We start from the raw sequence: 18,938 nt of genomic DNA, 5'->3' as shown, positions 1-18,938 counted from the left end.
TGGTTGCTCTTCTTATTTTTTTGTTTTTTTGCTGGGTTGGGTGGATGTGAGAGTGTGTGTGTGTTTTTGTGGTGTGTTCGCTCATTTTCATTCATACAAGATATTTCTACATTTATACTCATTTAAAATATTCAAACAAACATCATTAATTTAATATTAGTACGATAAAGTTGTATCATTTTGTTTTATCCAGTATTTTTTTTTTGTTTTTGCTTTGTTTTGCCTTTTTTAATGTAGACGACGATGTTTTACAACTATAATGTGTGTGTGTGTGTGGGTGGAGGGGGATCTGCTTTAATATTGTGGTTCTTCTTGTTGTATGTCGAGGACAATGCGCAAAAATATGTTAATCATATTAATGTATGTAATTGCGCAATATATAATCACTTACTCATTCACCATAAACGCAACTCTATATGTAGGTGCATATATATATATCCATATATATATATATATATATATATATATATATGTGGGTGTGTGTGTGTATATGCGTGTGTGTGTTGTATATATATATATAACGTTTATACTTATATGCATTCAATCAAACAAACATTTATACTTTTTCTCAAATTGAGAGAAACACTCATACATCTGAATCATAATCATCATCATATTATCTCATCTCATAAATCATTCTCATCAAATTACAATTATGCAAAAAAAAAAAATATTTCTTGCATCCGAACTCTCTCATATCATCTCATTCGCTTCGCTTCCATTCCATTCCATTCATCCACACTCAATAATAATTTATTCATCTTGCATGTCCTCGGGCAACTCGTGGGGATTTAACATGCCTGGAATATTACGTTGCATTTGACGTTTGTTGGATTGCTCTTCGGCTAGAGCTGCCTCACGCTCTTCCAGATACAAGTCAGAGTCGTCTTCGCCGGTGGCCTCCTGCAAAAGAGAAAACGCAATAAGAGAGCGTTACCCAAAGTGTTTTAGATCAATTTCCATGCACATCACTACTTACGCGTATCTGTATGAGAAAATCTCTCAAATGCTCCTTAAATGCTTGCACATTCTCATCCAAATTAAACAGACCATTGACAAAGACTTTAATTTGATTATCTGATAGATGATTAAATGCCGATTTCAATAGAGATGCCACATATTCCTGTATGAATATCATATTGTCCGGTATGGGGCCCAGGTCCACTGTTATCTTACGATTCTCTACCAGTGAGAACATGTATGCCAAAATGGTGGCATGGTTCGGTAGGCCTGCCGTATGGGATGTATCGGTGACCACGGAAAAGATTTGCATAAGGATATCCGTAAAGTATGTCTGATAGAAACTCTGCGCCGCATTCGGTTGTTGTTCTAGATTTTGTAACATCTACAAAACACATAAAATTGATTAAAACATTTGAAACATTTTATCGCAAGTGGAATCATTACCTTAAACAGGATATTCAAACCCATGTCGGCCACATTGCGCATCGTGTGCTTGAATGCCCACACAACGGAGTCAAAGACCAATTTAAACTGTGCCGGCGGTATATTGAGGAACGCCTTGAAACAATGGGCATTGACCGCCTGCAAGAGTTCATAGAAACTGAGACGATGTTGGGGATAATCTTCGAAATTCTTATTTATCATGTCCAGTGTACACTCGAAGACAGCATCGAATATTTTTGGTACTTCATTGGTGATATACTGACGCAGTTTATGCACAATGGTGGCCATTGCACTGAGAACTTTGGGTTCGCGAGCCGATGGAACTTTGCAGCGCTGCAGGAGAAATAGAAAGATTCAAATTAATAACTTTCCATTTCATTTGCTATTATATATTTTGTGAAATACCTGATAATCCAACAGGATGGCATCCAATAAGGGTGGTATAAAATTGTCCATTACCAATTGATTGTCATTGGAACGCGATACCCATTCGGCTATTAAATTGAGCGTCTCCTTCTTAACCACATGCATGGTTTTAATCAACGGCTGATTGTTGACATTAACACCATTCACCTCAATGGCCTGGATAATGTTTTCGGATGTGATTTTATACACATTCAGCATATCCAAATATATGCGTCCAAGTTGAATGACATAGGCATGTCCCAGGGCCTTACAGGCGGCAACATTTGTTTTCAGGATGCTTCCCAATTGTTTAACAGCCGTCATATTTTTGAGGAAATCCACATTTTTCGATGCCCGTGATATGATATCATCCCAGACCTGATTGGGCAATTGCATATATCGTTCGATTAAAGCATCCTGCTGCATTTGGTCAACTTGAGCGGAGATCATATAGCCCACAGCCTCGTAAAAGGTGTGCACCTGGGCAAAGAAGAGACATTTATAAATATTTAAATGATGTATACAAGTTTACAGTGACTTGAATTTACCTGCTGTGGTTGCAAATCACAGATGATGCTACTCATTGTGCTTAATATCTCGTCGATAAAGGTGCACGCCTCATTTGGCTGAATGGTGACAAAGTACCGACGACATTTGATAGCTATTTTAATAAAGGTATCGCAGGCCATGTCTTGGACACCGTCGTGAGTTTCGTGCATAAATTCAAAGAGCTTATTAACAACGGTCTTAAGGAATTTCCAATGGGCTCGCAGGAAGCGTGGATATTGACCAACCACATACATTATATTGGATGCAATAATTGCCTTGTTATCCTTGCCTTTTTTCTGTTCGCAAAGACCAAGCAGGTCCTTGATGACAGTGACCAGGAAACGTTTCTCATCCTCCTCACAGAACGCACCTGTAACAATTGTTGAGATTAAAGAACTTATTGATTGGGAATGATCTGATCATACCTGAAATGGAGCCAATGGCCCAGCACAGTGTGTTTAAATTTTTCCAGGAAAATTCACTTCCATTGACTTGGTTGAGAAGCTTCAGCGTCATAATCCTATCGGTATCCATACAGTCTAAATGCGTCAGAAACACCAAAGTCTCACGCATATTCTTGTATAGATTTATGGAATTTGTATCCTTCATGAACTCTCGAACGACCTCGCCGTTCTCATTCTCCACCACTAGCACCTCCTCTGGCTTGGCCATTCTTGAGATCATTATAAACCTCACTTTCGACAAGATGGGGGCGTAAAACCTTCTTCGCGGATACACTTGTTGCCGCCGCGAAGAATCCAGAGTGGGATGAAAGTATTCGGAATTGTACAAGTCCTCGACCAGGCTGTTCCAATATTCCAGACAGATTTTAAAGACCTCAACATCCTCTACCTCACTGATCATTACCAAATACATGAGTGCCTGATTTAAATAGTCCACATATTTCGCATCCTCCACTAGTTTGCCATGCTCCTTAAGGAATGTACACAGAAACATGGCCAAATTGAGAACTAATTCCTGTTCCACATCGGCACCGCAACGAAACACCTGATTCATATTCATATTCTGGCCAATTATCTGATCCAGCTGGACCATTGTGTCTTTGAAGAGTGTTGCAAAGTTCTCATCGTAATTCGTGGCCGTTAAACCGGCAATTTCGGACAGGCACTTTAGGGTCACATTCCGGAACATGGGTACGCTTAAGAATTTAAAGATCAGTGTCTCAATTAGCGCCGTCTCAAAGATATATCCCAGTGGTATCCAATTTAGGAAACGTAACAATGTTTCCAGCGTCACATGAATCAAGGCGGCATTCATCGAATTCTCCAATACAAATGAGCAGAGTGTGAATATTTGCGAAAACTCCGAGCACATTGTGTCCTTCAAATGCTTCGCTTTCGTCTGAGTGATTTGGCCCAATGAGAAATCGAAAACTTCTTCGCTTAGATTCTTTAGAATCACCATATTGTTCATACAAAGGCTCTCATTCGTCTTGGATGCACCAACAATGTCGCTAATGAAGGTCTCCCAATTGCGTGGCCATTCCCGCTTCAAGATTTGCACCAGAATTATATTCAATTTATTCAAATAGACCTTATTCTGTTCCATTATAGCCGGATCCGAGGAGGTCTTAATGATCAGACTGACAACATATTTCTTAATACCCTCGCATTGCTGTCGTGGTAGAACCTTCCAGCGTGTCTTGATCACCTCCTCGAGTATTTGGAGGGCATAGAATTTGGTCTGCTGGTTCTGTGAATATTCGAGTATACTGTCCACCCTAGTCCAGGCCTCTGGATGCTCCTTTAGTGTGGTCAATATGTCTTGGGCGAGCCGCAGCTGTTCGCCCTGCGATGTGTAAACGACCTCGACAATCTTGTCCAGCAGATTGATGTCCAGCTTTTGGGTGAAATCCAACAACTTGCTGGCCTCATCCGACGTCAGCATGGTGGTGGTGGTGGCGGCCGCCGTTGCCATTGCCATGGTTTTGTAATAGAAGCGGCGTTCGCGTCTGCGTCGCTCGGCAGTTGTGTCAGCGTTAATTTTGATAGCTTCGTGTTTGCGCCCGCTGGGACACGCTGAAGGAGCTGGATAAGACGGCGGCGGCGGCGACGGCGATGATCAGCGGTTTGTTCTTGTTGAAATAGTCCTGAGCCGATCGTCTGACCTTCTTCTGGATCTACAATAAAACAGAGAGAAAGCAAACTTAAATTGGAGTTACATTTTTTATTGCGTTTTTCGGCAACCATATTTTTTATATTTTCTTATTTTCTTTTTTGGAGACACACACACATATGCAGGCAGCACATGCACATGGACACACACACGCACACACACACATACAAATACAAACGCACGCTTTCTTGGCTGCTCTGTGCGCGCGCTTATATTTTTTCTATTGCAAAAAAAATATACCGCTTATGCCCGAATGATATTGTAAACAAAATACAATAAGCATAAAATTACAGTTCGCACGAATGGAAATCTGATCTTATTTTCAGAAAATTGTACAATAGAAATTTTTTGCATTTACCACACTCACTTTCCTTCTGTGTAAAATATCGGCATATAAAAACAATCGTATGAACGAAATATCGCAAACCTCACACACACACAGCCACTCAAACAAACACACTCACAGATTGAACCCTCTCATCTACATCGCCGCACAAACGCCTGCACACACACACACACACCACAAACAACGTCACACCAATACACCAATACAATCTGAATCAAATGCTGCTGCGGCGGCATTTCATCAGTATTAATTATTTGTACGGTTTAAGCTGCATTAATGTTTTTAGCCAAATTTAATAATGTTCACAATGATGTTCACTTATTCAACTTACCAATTTACAGTTTACAGAAAAGAACAGCGTGTGGAAAACGTCGGAGACAATGCGAAAACGATGCAATTTGTGTGATTTAGTGATGTAAAAAAAAAATATATCGCAGTATCGATACAACAGATACTTTTGAAAACGGTGCTGCCAACTTGCAAATTTTAAAGAACATTAAAAACCAAATCAAAACATAAATAAAGGATATACCGAGAAAATAGACAAAAGGACTTTCACTGAGTATAGTGGAAAGCGTTTCAAATAAATTTTACTTATATTTTATTAAATTATTATAGGCACAGCAATGCCAAAAAAGGTCTATCTCTGTCGAACTTGAAAAATATAATAAATAAAATTGTCGCTTCCAAATTCCTGTAGCCACATTCAACTGTCTTATTTGACATTTATAATGTTGTCACTGCTTTGCATTTATTGTCAGTCTAATATAATAGTGAAACTTTATGACAGTTAAGTCAAAACTCCTTGGTAGTTTGTCAGGTTCTTGAATAGAAAAAAAAACGTTCCCTGAGGATCGCTTCTGAATTGCATTGTTCTATGATATCCTTTTAAATGGATGGCCACAGTTGGCATGTTATCTTTTTATTTTGAAAATATATTTGTGATTGTCACGCGCCCGCTATCGATAACTTTCATTGGTGACGTATTCACAGGGTTGCAAAGTGTGAGAATACTCACACCGAAAGCCGAAAACTCTTCGTCCGTTTAAAAAAAAAAAGGAAAACTTTTCTGTAAAAATGTCCATTTATTTATTATGTTTGACCACAAATGGAGGTTTGCCAATATTTACACGTAAAAAGGGAGATTGCGATAACGTGAGTACAGTTCACTTTAACTATAAAATGAATCCCCACGTTAACTTCTTATTTTTGGTGTCGCCCCCTTCCCCGTTCAACATTAACAACCAGCTACCATTCTCAACTGTTGCTTCATTGAACGGCTTTCATATGTTTTTTAAATCGCTGGGCATTCAACTGGAATCTACTACCACAAACAAGACGAAATCCCAACAAAGCAATAACAATGGCCCAAATCTCTTGGACAACGAAGAATGGACTTATATTTGGCGTGATATGAATGGAATAACTTTAATTGTATGCGCTAGTGGTTTGGGTACGGAGCAATCACTACAATCGCTGGCCGATTTGGTTTTCGGAACAATTTCATTATTCATTAGTCGGGCTAATGAAATGTCACATGCTACCTTGTTGGAGCGCCTAAAAAAAGACTCTAAGAAATATGTTCCAATTGTTGATGTCATATTGGAAGCAGCATGCAGTGGCTATCAGTTGCTTGGCTACACGGATTGCGTATTGGCCACAGAAAATGCCCAGCTGATGCAGTGCCTAAATGATTTTAGTAGTGGTTGTGGATCTTTATTCTGTTGCCTTGTGGTAGGTCATCGTATTGCTGTAGCCACAGAAGGTTGGTGGGATTTAGATACCAGTGATCGTGAATTGCTTCTCTATTTGCTGCATTCGTCGACCTCACTGCAGCACGATGTGCCTGTTTATTTGCCCATAAAAAGTCCAAATATAGCCTATCGCTTTGTAAGCATCCCCATAGCATCAACGTCTTCGGCAGCCTTGTGTGTACTCTGTGGAGCCGAGAATGCATCATTTCGGGAACTCAATATGCAAGCAATGAAGCTGAATGAATTGGCTATTCTTTTACCTGCAGTTGAACGTTGTGTGCCACGCAGTCTGCCCGAGAATCTGGAAATCGATGGCAATGTCCTGGCCATTATATTAATTAATCGACATACACGTAAAAGTATTTTCACCCGAAATCTAAATCAATCCGCAAGTGTCAAGCGCATTTGCTTAGATCTGCTCAAGCAATTTTTCGATCAAACTATGCAGGCAATTCAACAAATGGAAGATATCTCATCCACTTCATCGTCTGTATCTATAATGGATCAATATAGCTGCTCTGATTATCACAAGTGTTACGCCCATGCCGATGATCAGAATAACATAATATTCCTCTTGGTTGTAGCAGCAGTGCCCACTCATGCCTTAAGGTAAGCATTTTGGTTGTCCAATTATTATAGAACTCGTTTCAAATCGTTCATTTCTTTTACAGATTCCTGGCTCAGCGTGTTCATGCCAAGATACTGCAAGAGAAATCTATTTGCTGGTGATTATCGTGCCGACTGAGAGAAAAAAGACTGACATATTTTAGGAAATAGACTTGAAATGATTTCAATTATTATACAACATTCCGTCCATTAAAATATGTAATTTAAAAATTCTTAACACAACTAAGAAAGAAAAGTAAAGTAACTTTACCTAAGCTCACTCTGCGGTTTTGACTATAAGCTTAAGAGGTTATAATGACTTAAAAGTTTTAGTTTAAAGTCTAACAATATTTATTATTACTTTCTAACAAAAATAAGTAAACAAAAATCAACTTTTTCACGCTTAATTAAACTTGAAACACTTTTCAACAGAAAAAAAAACCTGATTGTTCTTATTGTATAACAATTATACAAGTTATATTGGTATATCTACACATTTTTTAATACTTATATAGGTCTAAACCTAATTACAAAAGAATTACTTTATTTGACTCCAGGTGTAAATATTGTTTATTTGGCATTTCGAGTGGCTCTTCGTTGAAATATAATTGTAATCGTGATCCAGCGGCAACTCTATCGGCCAAATCCGGATTAATTATTATACTAAATATTATTGGACCCGCGTCAGGCTCTGTCTCCGATTTAACAAGAGCCATTTTAATGCCAACTGTTTCCCATGTGCGTAGAACGATTACGATGTGGCTGGGTTTTTTAAGACTAAGGTTTAGTTGCCGTTGCTCTATATCCATCTCCTGCAGCATCTTTTTATATTCTTCCACGAAGCCACCTTTGACACACTTTAGTTTAGATTTCGGGGTGGATTTTCTTATAGGGTTTGGAGTCGACTGATTATTGGAAGTACTAGTTAAGGCAACCTGGGTGTTGGGTGTAGTTTCAATTGATATGTCATTCAAATACTCGCCACAACTGGAGTTACTGTTTAGGACTCCTGACATAAATCGTTGCCACGATCTTTGGCATGATTTAGGTGTCAGGACTTGCGGCCTTTGGTTCTGGTTCTCTAACACGCATTGTGTAGTATTGATCTCCGATTCCATTTGGGATATGCCAAGTTTTTTAGCTGAGACACAAATTGGCAAAGGTTTCATTCTACTTTTGGACTTAGAACCAGGCCAACTGGTGTTCAGTAGCGAATTCTTCTTGGCCTTTTGGCTGTTGAATATTTCTATTGTCTTTTGAAGACTTCGCATAGATGCCTGCAATGTCTTGGGTGTACAAGTTTGAGAGCTCTTACGCATTTGTGATTCATCTTGGAACCCATTTACAGTCTTGGGTGTAGAAGAATGTGAGTTCTCCATTACTTGTGATTTATTTTGGAAGACATTTAAATTCTTCGGTGAACCAATTTCTGAGTTCTCCAAAAGTTTTGATTTATTTTGGAGTTCGTGCTCCTGTAATGGACTCGGGCATTGCGACGATCCTCTTTGCACATTCACCGACAATGGTTGGAACAACCTTTTGGCCCCTTTTTCACCAGAATTATTGTTTATTTCCCCTGATCTTTTCCGATTCATGATTTTTGTTTCTTTTCATTTTTTTTGTTTTGTTAAAAACTGTCAGTGATGAGAAGTATCACCGAGTTGGTTCTTCGCGCTGGAACCGATAAGCTATCGATATGTTTGCTGAAAACAGCTGTTGCAAAAATACGCGTACTTTTTGAAACTGTATTTAATTTTAATACTCCCCGATTTAATAAAATAATGTTTAGTTCAGTACACAATATTCCTCCATATCCTTTGCAAAAATAATAGATATGTTGCATTTTATTAAACTTTATCTTTTGAGAAAATCCTTGTCGAAAAGAAAGTATTTGGTTGCCATATATATTACATGTATGTATATGGCACATATACTACAAAATATTGAAATTTATGAGCTTGAATTTCCCTTCAAACTGATTGTTCCGAGATAGACTATATAATATAGTAGTCTGATCTGCCAGACTACTGGTACAAATGTGTAACCTACATCGATAAGAAGCTTATTTTCCTCCGGGTGTTGGGAAAAATAACCGATAGGGCGACCGCCAGACATATGTTTTTAAATTGATGCTGATCGAAAACATAACACAGTATATAATCTTCTAGGTCGGAGATTATATATTTTATAACTTACACACGTTATTCATAGTCTAAAATTGTCCGACAGGATATTGGAATTAGTTTGTGCTACTAATTACTTCTTTAAATTGGTATTGGTAGTGGTATGTATTTTCATTTAACATTTTGTTGTTTGTTTTAATGGCATAACAATTATAGAACAGTTTCGATTAAATTTGTGCGAAATATGCACGTCGTATTGCACGTTTTTTGCGTTTTCCCACGATGGCAGGCGTCAATCCTCCTGCTAGACCCACACCAGAAACCGTTCCTAATTGCAACAACAAGGGATTGCTAACCAATGCGGCTGCAATGCCCAGAACTGCTGCACTAGCCAAAGGAATCAGGAAACTCTTAGCCAGCAGTGTTTTCTGGGACACCTCTGATGGGCCCTTATGAGAGGCTACTTCATGTGATTCAACATCATATTGATATGGTGCATACGAATACTCTCCCCCTCCAGCACCACCAAAATGGGCATGACCTGGCCGTGACCCATACACATCGAATGGAATACCCGTCTCAATACTAGAACCGTAATAGGCACCATTGGATCCTCCTCCTCCTCCTCCTCCTGCTTCGGCAACTCCACCACTGCTGCTGCTATGAGTGTATTCATAAGGATATGGATGATGAGCAGTTTGATAGCTAGTACCACTTTGGGTATGACCATGTGATGGGATTCCTCCACCATAATGACCTGTTCACAATTAGAGGAGGAGAGAATCATAAATGTGATATTAGAAACACAGTTTTTGTACTTTAAATCTGCTCCGGAAATTTCGATAAAGATTGGACGAGTACATATTAGTTATTGGGTAAATATAGGATGAAAATTATATTTGAAATTTGTATTATATACACGTTACGAAATAGGATTAGATCATACAATCCAGTGAGGAGTCTAGACACTTCTAGGAATGTCGATCTATCAAAAAAAGTTCAAATTTTTCTAGAGCTTTTTAGAAAGAAGGTTTCACAGCAATATTTCCGATCTACAAATATTGTTTTAACTTGGCTACCTAAGATTAATGATTAATATAAGGACTGCCAATGCTAGCGTTTGTCTAGTTTTTATGGAACTTACCCACACTAATCCTTTTTTGAAAGTCAACTGATCCATCTCCAATTCCATTGCGCCACTTGCTGTAGGCAGCATCCAAACTTTCACCGACACTGCCCAAAGAGACGGAAGGAGCAGGTGCTCCACTAACAGGTTTTGGTATAAAGACTGTATCTGTTCCTGTATTATCGCTTAACGATCTATGAGATTCTTGTATTGATCCTGATGTGGTGTAGATCTCCTTGGATGGTTCAAAACTCTTGGCAGTTGGCAAATCCACTGGAAGAGTTGGCTTGACTATTGCCTCAACAGTTCCCTCCTGGAGAGCCTGGCCCATTGACAGGCTCAAGCAACCCATGTAAGCACAAAGTGCTGTAAGTAGTTTTACTTTGGTTAGCAACATTACGACTAAGACCCAGTTGGGTTGAGTCAACGACTTTATGAAAAGTTTCAAAGGGATTTCAGTCACTTTTCGTCTCTGGCGCCAAATTGCGCTTTGAGCAATTTGAGACTGAAATTGTTACAGGTTCGTTCGTTCGTTCGCTTGGCTGGATTCGAAGTTGAAACGTTGAGTAATTAGTGTCGCCAGCTGGCAAGTTCTTTCGCTAGTTGCATGAATTTTCACTTTCCTTCGAGACTAGCTTGATTTTCATTAAATTAACGTAAACGTCACTCAATGTAGTTGGTTAATACAAGTACAATGAAATATTTATGTTGATAGCGAGGTGAGGTTGACGCTTCACCGTCTTGTCTGTTCACTTGCCATAAAATCTTTGCCCCAAAAAGGGGCAATGCAAAATATCATATTGTTAGGGCTGGTTAAGAAATTATCGCCGTTTCTCATGGCTGCACTCGAAATCTAAAGAAAATCAGAAGAATATCACAATTTTAGATATACATGGATGTTGCACTTGAAACGGAAATGGCGCCACGATAAACAATTCTTTTTCCTCATTCATTCCCTAAAAAAAAGAATGCTTCCTGCACCTTGAGTCTTGTGCCAATTGTTATCAAAACGTGTCTTGTTCTTTTTTTCGTTTTTTACCTTTCTTTTTTTTTTTTTTTGAGAATCTTAAACGTTTTTCGTGGAATTGCTATCAGAACACTGATAGTGGCATAGAGGGGAACATATTTTCGGTAGCCTTTTATCAACATGACGACATGCAACCGAAACTCTAAAATAAGTACAAGAATATGTCGTGGGTGTAGATAGATAGATAGAGCAGGTTAATACTGCGTATAGTAAGTTAAGAACTGTTGGGATTAATCGTCCAGTATCAGTTGGTTCATAAATTCCTGCTCGAGTAAACAAGTTATTTACAGGCATCTACGCAGTTCATTTGATTAGATTCATTCATAAAAAGAAAAAAACGCATTAGAAGTTTATAAATTAAATGCCTAATTAAGATAACAATTATCAGCAAACCATCTTTTTAATGACAGCTTCTCAATTAATTATGTGTCGCAGCATTATATTTAATTTTCGTTCAATGCTAATAAATATAATGATCAGTGGCTAATAAATTTGTCTGTGACATAATATAATATATTTTAATTAAAATGCACACATGTATATATGGTCATATTAAGGTAGGTCTAACTCACACTTATTCAATTCATGATTTGGTCAGGTCTTCTGCAATTATTTTGCTTGATAATAACGTATACGCAAGGTGTGCCAGCTATAGAAATTAGAAATATTTGCTTGACAAAGGTCATCAAAAAAGAAACATTTATCTATAGATTGCATTTTCTAACAACAAATTTAACCTCAGAAAGGTTACGATGCCTTGAATTAAAAAGTAAATTGTTTCGTTAGGATACATAGGATAGGCATATAGCCTTCATATCTAAATCAGGAAGAGTTTTGGTATCTGGATGTACATATATCATAAATCTGAATAAATGTGAATTATAGAGTGTTTGCTAAACTTTTCTTTCTGTTCTAATCTGAATATATAAATAGCATAAATAATAAATTAATGAAATATTGTAGAAGCAGAAAATACTTGCAGTAGAAAATTAATACTCAATAAAACAAATATGTATATTAAGATGGTGTAAATAAATAAAACAAATAAAAATATTAAAATTAAATAATCTTTTATTTGCCGGCTCGAGGTTAATAAAAAGGCTAACATAAGTTTTTTTTTTGGTTCCAAATTGAAGTTTAAAATCATATTCTCGTCTTTTTATGGCATTTTATGTTTGTTTTAGTACTAAGAAATTAGTCCAACCAATAAAAGACATATGCCCAAGCATTCTTCAGCATAATTCATACTCCAACCTATACTTCAATGAATTTATAATAAGTATTATAAAAACAAAAAAGTACACATTGATTTGATTAGATGACCTTAAACTTAACCTAAAAAAAAACACAAAAGGATGCCAATCGTTTCATTTTTTGACATAAGTAGAGAATGAGCCAATCTTATTTTGAAAAGGGTCTGAAATTGCACTGAATGAATGAAGTACAGAACATTGCCACCACGACTTGCCTCTACGTCTAGGCGAGTTTTACAATCTTAATTCTAATCGCCATTTTGGAGTATTCCACTCAACTAATACCAAGAAGCCTCGTCTAGTGGGCAGATAAGTTAACAAAATGATTTATTAAGTTCTCGATCTTTGGTTTGAAATAAACAAAACGAACTACCACAATGTCATCCGAAAGAGTTTGTGGCCAACAGTCAAAGTGATCAAGGAGCCGAAACTTACATTATTCATGCGAAATACATATGTACATATGTGACTTTAATCAGAATCAGTACTACTTGCTTACTCTTCCTTTGTTTGTTTTACGTTTATATAAAAAAAACTTCTACCTTGACCATTTTTATTATCAACAGACTTTGCCAAAAACTTTGGAATTGCAGTATTTTAAAGGCTATAACTGTTTGTGAATCACAACTAAAAAAAAAAAACAAACGAAAATTATCGGCAAAGGTAACAACTCTAGAATTTTACTAGGTTGGGTGTTATCAGATATTGTTTAATATTGATCTCGATTGAGACTTGGTTAATACCCAGTTTCTATAAGAATTTACAATATTCCAAATTTTGTAAATAATTGAAGAACTTGAGCTGACTTTCAATTTACAATGCATTTAAAACATTTGATAAATATGTACATATGTACCTACATATATCATTAGTATCCATCTAATACAAAAATTAACATCCATTATTCCAAATCCAGTGTTTAGCCATTCCTTGCTGGGCAATCATAATTATAATAATATTCCTTTAAGTACCTCAGTTTTCTTTCGATGTGCCCGCATAAAATTATGGCACTTCAAATATTGTGGTTATTATTTATTGTTTTTTTTTAATCAGTAATTGATTTTTATTTGGAATCTTTTATAGCCAGTGGCACCCTCAACGGAGTCAAATAATGGAAACACTTTCTACAATCTAAAAAGTCCGAATCAGAGCCGAATAACTTCACCTCAAAGTAGGCTAATATAGTCGAATCAAATTAAGGGTACTTTCTTTTATTGTAAATTAGATGTTTGGTCGTCCCTAATCCATTGAGGCGATGGCAAATGGCACGGAGCATGAGTATCTGCAGGCGCAATCGTCACATTCGCCGCAAAGTGTAACGATACATTTAACACCAATGACACCGACATCAACAGCCTGGCCAACAACTAAAACAGCAGGTCAAATATCCGTGCATGCTATTCCACTCCACAATCCAATGACATCAAGGACTCAACCCTCACAACAAGGTCCACCATTGACATTTAGTTATGGTATACCAAATGCATTACAGACAGATGGAGTGTGTCCACGCCAAGAACTTGCGCAAGTTGGCAAAGAGTGTTCATGTCCAAATCCACCGATGAATGCTCTTCCTTCCATGTGTTGTTTGCCCATTCCCATACCAGCCTATTCCAGTGAGGATTCTGGCAATGCTGTTACTGCTTCTACTCCCACTCCAGGTCCAGGTCAATCGTTATGCTATCAGGTGCAGTATATGTTCTGCCCAGATAGCACTAAGCCGGAACTAGAGGGGGAATCCGAAGCAGAACTCTCCACTCCAGGATCTTTCAACGATGTGCGTGGTGATGAGCATTGCAGGTGCTGCGGATGTTGTCGTTCTCCACAAGGTCGTAAAGGATTGCGGAAATCGAAAGTAAACAAAAGAACAATTAAAGAAGAGATGGAAAGACCTCAGAGATTTACAGCTTCCAATACTTCAATTCAAGTGGAACATTTAAAACTTATTTGCGAGTCTTTAGGACGAGCTTTGGCCGTTGCGGCCACTGCAGCTGTGGATGCAGCTGCCTCAAAATATGCCCCTAGCCCCACTACATCGGCTCCAAATTCACCACCAAATTATTCGGCTAAAAGCAGCCTTTTTACAGATGGCCCAACTCAAACAGTTAAGTGATTTATTCTCAAAACAAATGATACCTTTAAATCTAAACAAACACAATTCCTAGAGCAGACATCGCGGGAAGTCAAAAGTGGGCAAACGAATGAAACCATTGAAGTCTCAGAAATTGACTATAAGTCCAACACTCAGCAGCGAATTGGGGAAATTCACGAAACTGACATTTCGAAAACCCAACCAGTGATGGGATCCGATAGTTTCTCAAAACAAGTTGCCAGTATTGAGCCAAAAATAAAACTCTCATTTGGAAGTGTAGAAGACATATATGTATAATGATTGGAGATCGCTCAAGGGTACCTAAAATCAATTGGAAGGATTTAATTCAAAACCATTAGCTATTATTTCTTCTACACGACCATATAATGCAAATCGAATTGGCAACTTTCACATTTTTAAATTCAAGTGTGTGTATTTAACAAATTATTGGACCACTAGCATCTTTAATGTAAAATATTATGATTTTGCTTTAATAAAGTATCCTCAAAAAGTAACACATCTTGGATTTTCAAATGTGGGTTGAACTTATAAGCCCTTACTTAATCGTCAGGATTTTATTTACTGAATTTTTTGTCCTGGATTCGAAATCCTTCCATTAATAATTCTTGAGATTTAAACCACTTTTCTATAGGCAGATAAGTATAATCTCTCTATATACTTGTAAGCTATTAGGTAAAGTCTACTCAAACTTATATGTTTATAATTTAATTGAAATGGTACTAAGAGGCGAGGTGATCCCAGTTAATCTTAAAACAAGATATATTGTTTTTAGAGAAGTCAATCCCAAATTTTTTAATTTGGATAGATAGATTTGCTTAACAATCTTAAGTACAAAGTCTTATTTGAATAACTCAAGAGTTTAAAGGACAAGCTGAAGAAAATAAGGACACTCACGGTCTTCGCCTTCATTTAAAGTACACGGTCAATTATTAAGTTTAGCTTATGTAAGTTTTTTATATTATATGATTTTATTTTTGCGGACGAGTTTCGAATACAATTTCCATGTCCCTTTTTGGAAAGGTGAAAAATGCGTTTTGCAAATCTTCCAATTACCTGGCACGATTTTTATGTCAAGATATAGATAGGAAACAATCATGATTATTTTTAAACGATTTCATGTTATGTTTAAAATAGAAGTTATCAAATTCACGAGCACAAAAAAGTACATCGTTAGATAAGAATACGGCGGAATTGTATTGTATTAATATATGTTAGCTTCGTATCAGTTAGAGAGAAGCCAGGCCAAAAGTACGAGTATATAAAGATTCGCATTTCGACTTTCTAACCAACATTCAGTTTCACTTGAGTTCCCTCCTCTGATCAATATGAAAGCTGGTGAGTTATTAAAATGAACAATTAAATATTAAGTATTCAAGGACAACAAAATTTGAATTTCACATCATCCAGCTCTGATTGCTGTCCTCTTCTTGGCATTCGTCGCCGCCGTCTTGGCCGACTGTAACCCAAATGTTGATGGAAAGCCCGCTTCCTGTGCCGGAGTTCGTGGTGTAGTCAACTACAGGAACAACTTTGATCCCACTCACTACTGGCAATGTAATGGTGACACCACCGTCGAATCCGTTGCATGCGGTAATGGTGGATTCTTGACCTCCGCCAACGATTGCGTTTCATGGTCCGAATGGTCCTGGGAGCCCGTGTGTTCGAGCTAAATATACTTGGATTATGACCGAATGAATGAATGAATAAAGCAAATAACTTCCTAAATGGCATTCTCATTATTTTTCAACCGTTTTGGTGTAGTAGTCTACAAAATTTGATGTTTAAAATATTTATTATCTTTTTGATGAAATTTTTCCAATGGGTTGTGAAACACAACAACAATTGCCAATCGCCGGCTGGCATAGAGGACTTTCCCCGAATCAAATCAAAGCAGCCAAGGAACTTAAGTCAGCCCTTCTATTCGACTTGGAAGAGGGCACTACGCATCGTATTTATGATTGTGTGGCACGAATTGGTGTTTCGCCTATGATCAATCGTCAAACATTGTGGCGTATATTACAATTGAGTCGTGGCAATCATTTATCCTTTCTGTACTTTCTTGTCCTGGAACACTACAAATCGCTATCGTCTGCATTTACAGGACACGAGCCAAAGTACACGGTCAATGAGCAAATATTGCTATCGGCTCTTGCCTATTTGGATATGCCAACGACATTTAAAGAACTGGATCGTATTTTACCTAAGAACGTAAAGAAACCCATTCAAAAATCAAGTCCTTTGAGAAGAAAACCTGTGTCTAAGGACAATCCCAAGGTGCTGCCCTACTTTAAAAAGCAACCAAGACCCAAGGAGCATGCTTCCTCAGCTAAATTCATTTGCACTCCGCCCACCTTTGCTGCTCAGATTGGCAAAGATTTTCCGCAGGATGAAGTGATTGAGGATTCGTGTTGGTTTGCCAATTATAAACTACAGCCCATTAAGCGTATGATCAAGTCACTTATAGGCCATGAACTGAAAGTCCTTTTTGACAAAATCGATGAGGTTCGACCTTCTGTTTCGGAGCCACAGACCCCAGAGATCAATATGGAGCGCCTGGAATTTTTGGTGAAACAGCGCGATCGTTGCCTGGCCATGATCGACTTGGATGAAGAACGAAAAATGGTAATATAAATTAGTTTTGGCCAAAACTATTAGACGAAAGTATCTATAATAACTCCCGTTCATTTGCAGCTTTCTCGGGAGCGGATTTTAAGGTATCTCGAAAACGATGTACAACGTTATTTACAAAAATTTGCATCCCTTCAACCACCTAGTCGGGATTTCGTAATTGGTGTGGGCAGAGTTCCACCAGTAGAGAGGCAAGTGCTACAGTTCGATTGCACTGAAGAAGGTAATTGCAGGGCAGGATTGGCTGTGGAAGGCAGTCCCATAGACGACAGCAGTAGTAGTTGCCACAATGGAGTAAATGTACGAGTACTTGCTGGATTAGATTGCGCACACGATTCCAAAATGGAATTCTCAAAGGCATGTCCCACAAGCTGCCTAAAGAAAAAAACGAAAATAAATCTAGAACCCTCGAAGACATCATTGTCGAATATCCAATATTTCAGGGCACCTCAGGCGCATGTGCCGCATGTATTCAACTATGATGATCTCTTTAATGGTCCGTGTAGAATTCAAAAAGATCCTGGTCAGATAATAAGAGGAGCTTTTGTTAAAGCTCTAGACAAAAAGGTGACTCTTTTACCCCATTGGGAGGAGCTTCAGCGTAAAACCATTCAGGATGCAGTGTCTCAGTGTGTGCACAATATATTCCAGAAAGGATTGTTAGAAAAGCCAGAGCCAAAACCAGTGACAGTGGCCACTAATTTTGATCCCAATGACGAACATCTCATGGAACAGATGCTATACGATGCTCTCAAGGAATTGCGCCAAAATTCCAAATTCGTATTAGCTTCTCTACCGCAAAGTCATCAGGTGCCCGAGCTACGTGAATGGATTAGACGTCGCTATGGCAAACGCTATAGAGCCCAAACTATCAAAGAGTTCAATATTCAGCAACAAAATTTGATGAAAATAACTCACATGGATACAACATTATTACCGCCATCGATATCAGGTCAAGATTTCGGAAATGATTTGGTTAGCTATACAGAAGCACATGATGGGCAAACATTCAAAAACGTAAGAACGAATTGTAGTCCTTGCATATCAAATTTCTAACATTTCTTTCTCTCTTACTTCTAGTCTCTTAAATATGGCCAAAGATTTAAAAATCAATTCAATAATATTATTTTAGATCGTTCACGTTTGTGTTGGCATGCCCTACACTATTTGCGTACCAATAATAATGACAATTTGCATCGAGCTTACTTTGCCTATCTACCCGGACGTGTTTTAGACATGCTACCAACTAAAGGAGTCTGGTTATCCCATTACTAAAAAGATTCATTTGGGTGTGGCTATTAAAGGCTTATATAGAGTAAAGTTGACGAAATATATTGAACATATAAATATTATCAACCTTACTCTACATAATCCCCATAACCTTAAGAATCTTTTTAGCTAACATTTTACCAACATGACCTGTAATATTTAAGTGATTTAAGCAAATTGTAAATAAAATATGCAA

The 18,938-nt window shown here is 37.8% G+C and overlaps 6 protein-coding genes across 7 annotated transcripts; 4 read left to right on the top strand and 2 right to left on the bottom strand.

The window, feature by feature from the left end:
• Window positions 1-530: 530 nt before the first annotated feature.
• On the bottom strand, window positions 531-5,365 carry LOC6651791 (exportin-1). The gene is made up of 7 exons (XM_002074217.4): window positions 5,175-5,365; window positions 2,787-4,501; window positions 2,361-2,731; window positions 1,813-2,292; window positions 1,408-1,740; window positions 980-1,345; window positions 531-903 (listed from the first exon to the last, which is right to left on the bottom strand). The coding sequence occupies exons 2-7, from the start codon at window positions 4,303-4,305 to the stop codon at window positions 754-756; spliced, it is 3,219 nt and encodes a 1,072-aa protein (XP_002074253.3). The 5' UTR covers window positions 4,306-4,501; window positions 5,175-5,365; the 3' UTR covers window positions 531-753.
• Window positions 5,366-5,822: 457 nt separating this feature from the next.
• LOC6651822 (protein fuzzy homolog) lies at window positions 5,823-7,427 on the top strand. The gene is made up of 3 exons (XM_002074215.4): window positions 5,823-5,998; window positions 6,092-7,206; window positions 7,269-7,427. The coding sequence occupies exons 1-3, from the start codon at window positions 5,921-5,923 to the stop codon at window positions 7,324-7,326; spliced, it is 1,251 nt and encodes a 416-aa protein (XP_002074251.2). The 5' UTR covers window positions 5,823-5,920; the 3' UTR covers window positions 7,327-7,427.
• On the bottom strand, window positions 7,372-8,846 carry LOC26530233. The gene has a single exon (XM_015177279.3). It carries the CDS (start codon window positions 8,796-8,798, stop codon window positions 7,731-7,733), a length of 1,068 nt encoding a protein of 355 aa, XP_015032765.2. The 5' UTR covers window positions 8,799-8,846; the 3' UTR covers window positions 7,372-7,730.
• Window positions 8,847-13,973: 5,127 nt separating this feature from the next.
• LOC111519265 lies at window positions 13,974-15,339 on the top strand. Of its 2 annotated transcripts, none has more exons than XM_023178930.2 (2): window positions 13,974-14,836; window positions 14,903-15,339. In XM_023178930.2, exons 1-2 carry the CDS (start codon window positions 13,988-13,990, stop codon window positions 15,119-15,121), a joined length of 1,068 nt encoding a protein of 355 aa, XP_023034698.1. In that variant the 5' UTR covers window positions 13,974-13,987; the 3' UTR covers window positions 15,122-15,339. The 2 variants fall into 2 exon arrangements, with proteins under 2 accessions (XP_023034698.1, XP_023034699.1); XM_023178931.2 differs by having other exon boundaries at window positions 14,898-15,339.
• A 639-nt stretch (window positions 15,340-15,978) lies between these two features.
• LOC6648237 lies at window positions 15,979-16,570 on the top strand. The gene is made up of 2 exons (XM_015177280.3): window positions 15,979-16,180; window positions 16,253-16,570. Exons 1-2 carry the CDS (start codon window positions 16,171-16,173, stop codon window positions 16,513-16,515), a joined length of 273 nt encoding a protein of 90 aa, XP_015032766.1. The 5' UTR covers window positions 15,979-16,170; the 3' UTR covers window positions 16,516-16,570.
• Window positions 16,571-16,582: 12 nt separating this feature from the next.
• LOC26528778 lies at window positions 16,583-18,936 on the top strand. The gene is made up of 3 exons (XM_023178926.2): window positions 16,583-17,467; window positions 17,537-18,490; window positions 18,554-18,936. Exons 1-3 carry the CDS (start codon window positions 16,664-16,666, stop codon window positions 18,746-18,748), a joined length of 1,953 nt encoding a protein of 650 aa, XP_023034694.2. The 5' UTR covers window positions 16,583-16,663; the 3' UTR covers window positions 18,749-18,936.
• Window positions 18,937-18,938: the final 2 nt, after the last annotated feature.

Source organism: Drosophila willistoni, assembly GCF_018902025.1.
Source record: "Drosophila willistoni isolate 14030-0811.24 chromosome 2R unlocalized genomic scaffold, UCI_dwil_1.1 Seg167, whole genome shotgun sequence".
NCBI classification, from domain to species: Eukaryota; Metazoa; Arthropoda; class Insecta; order Diptera; family Drosophilidae; genus Drosophila; species Drosophila willistoni.
The sequence above is the reverse complement of the archived record's forward strand: the minus strand, read 5'-3'. Positions and strand labels throughout refer to the sequence as shown.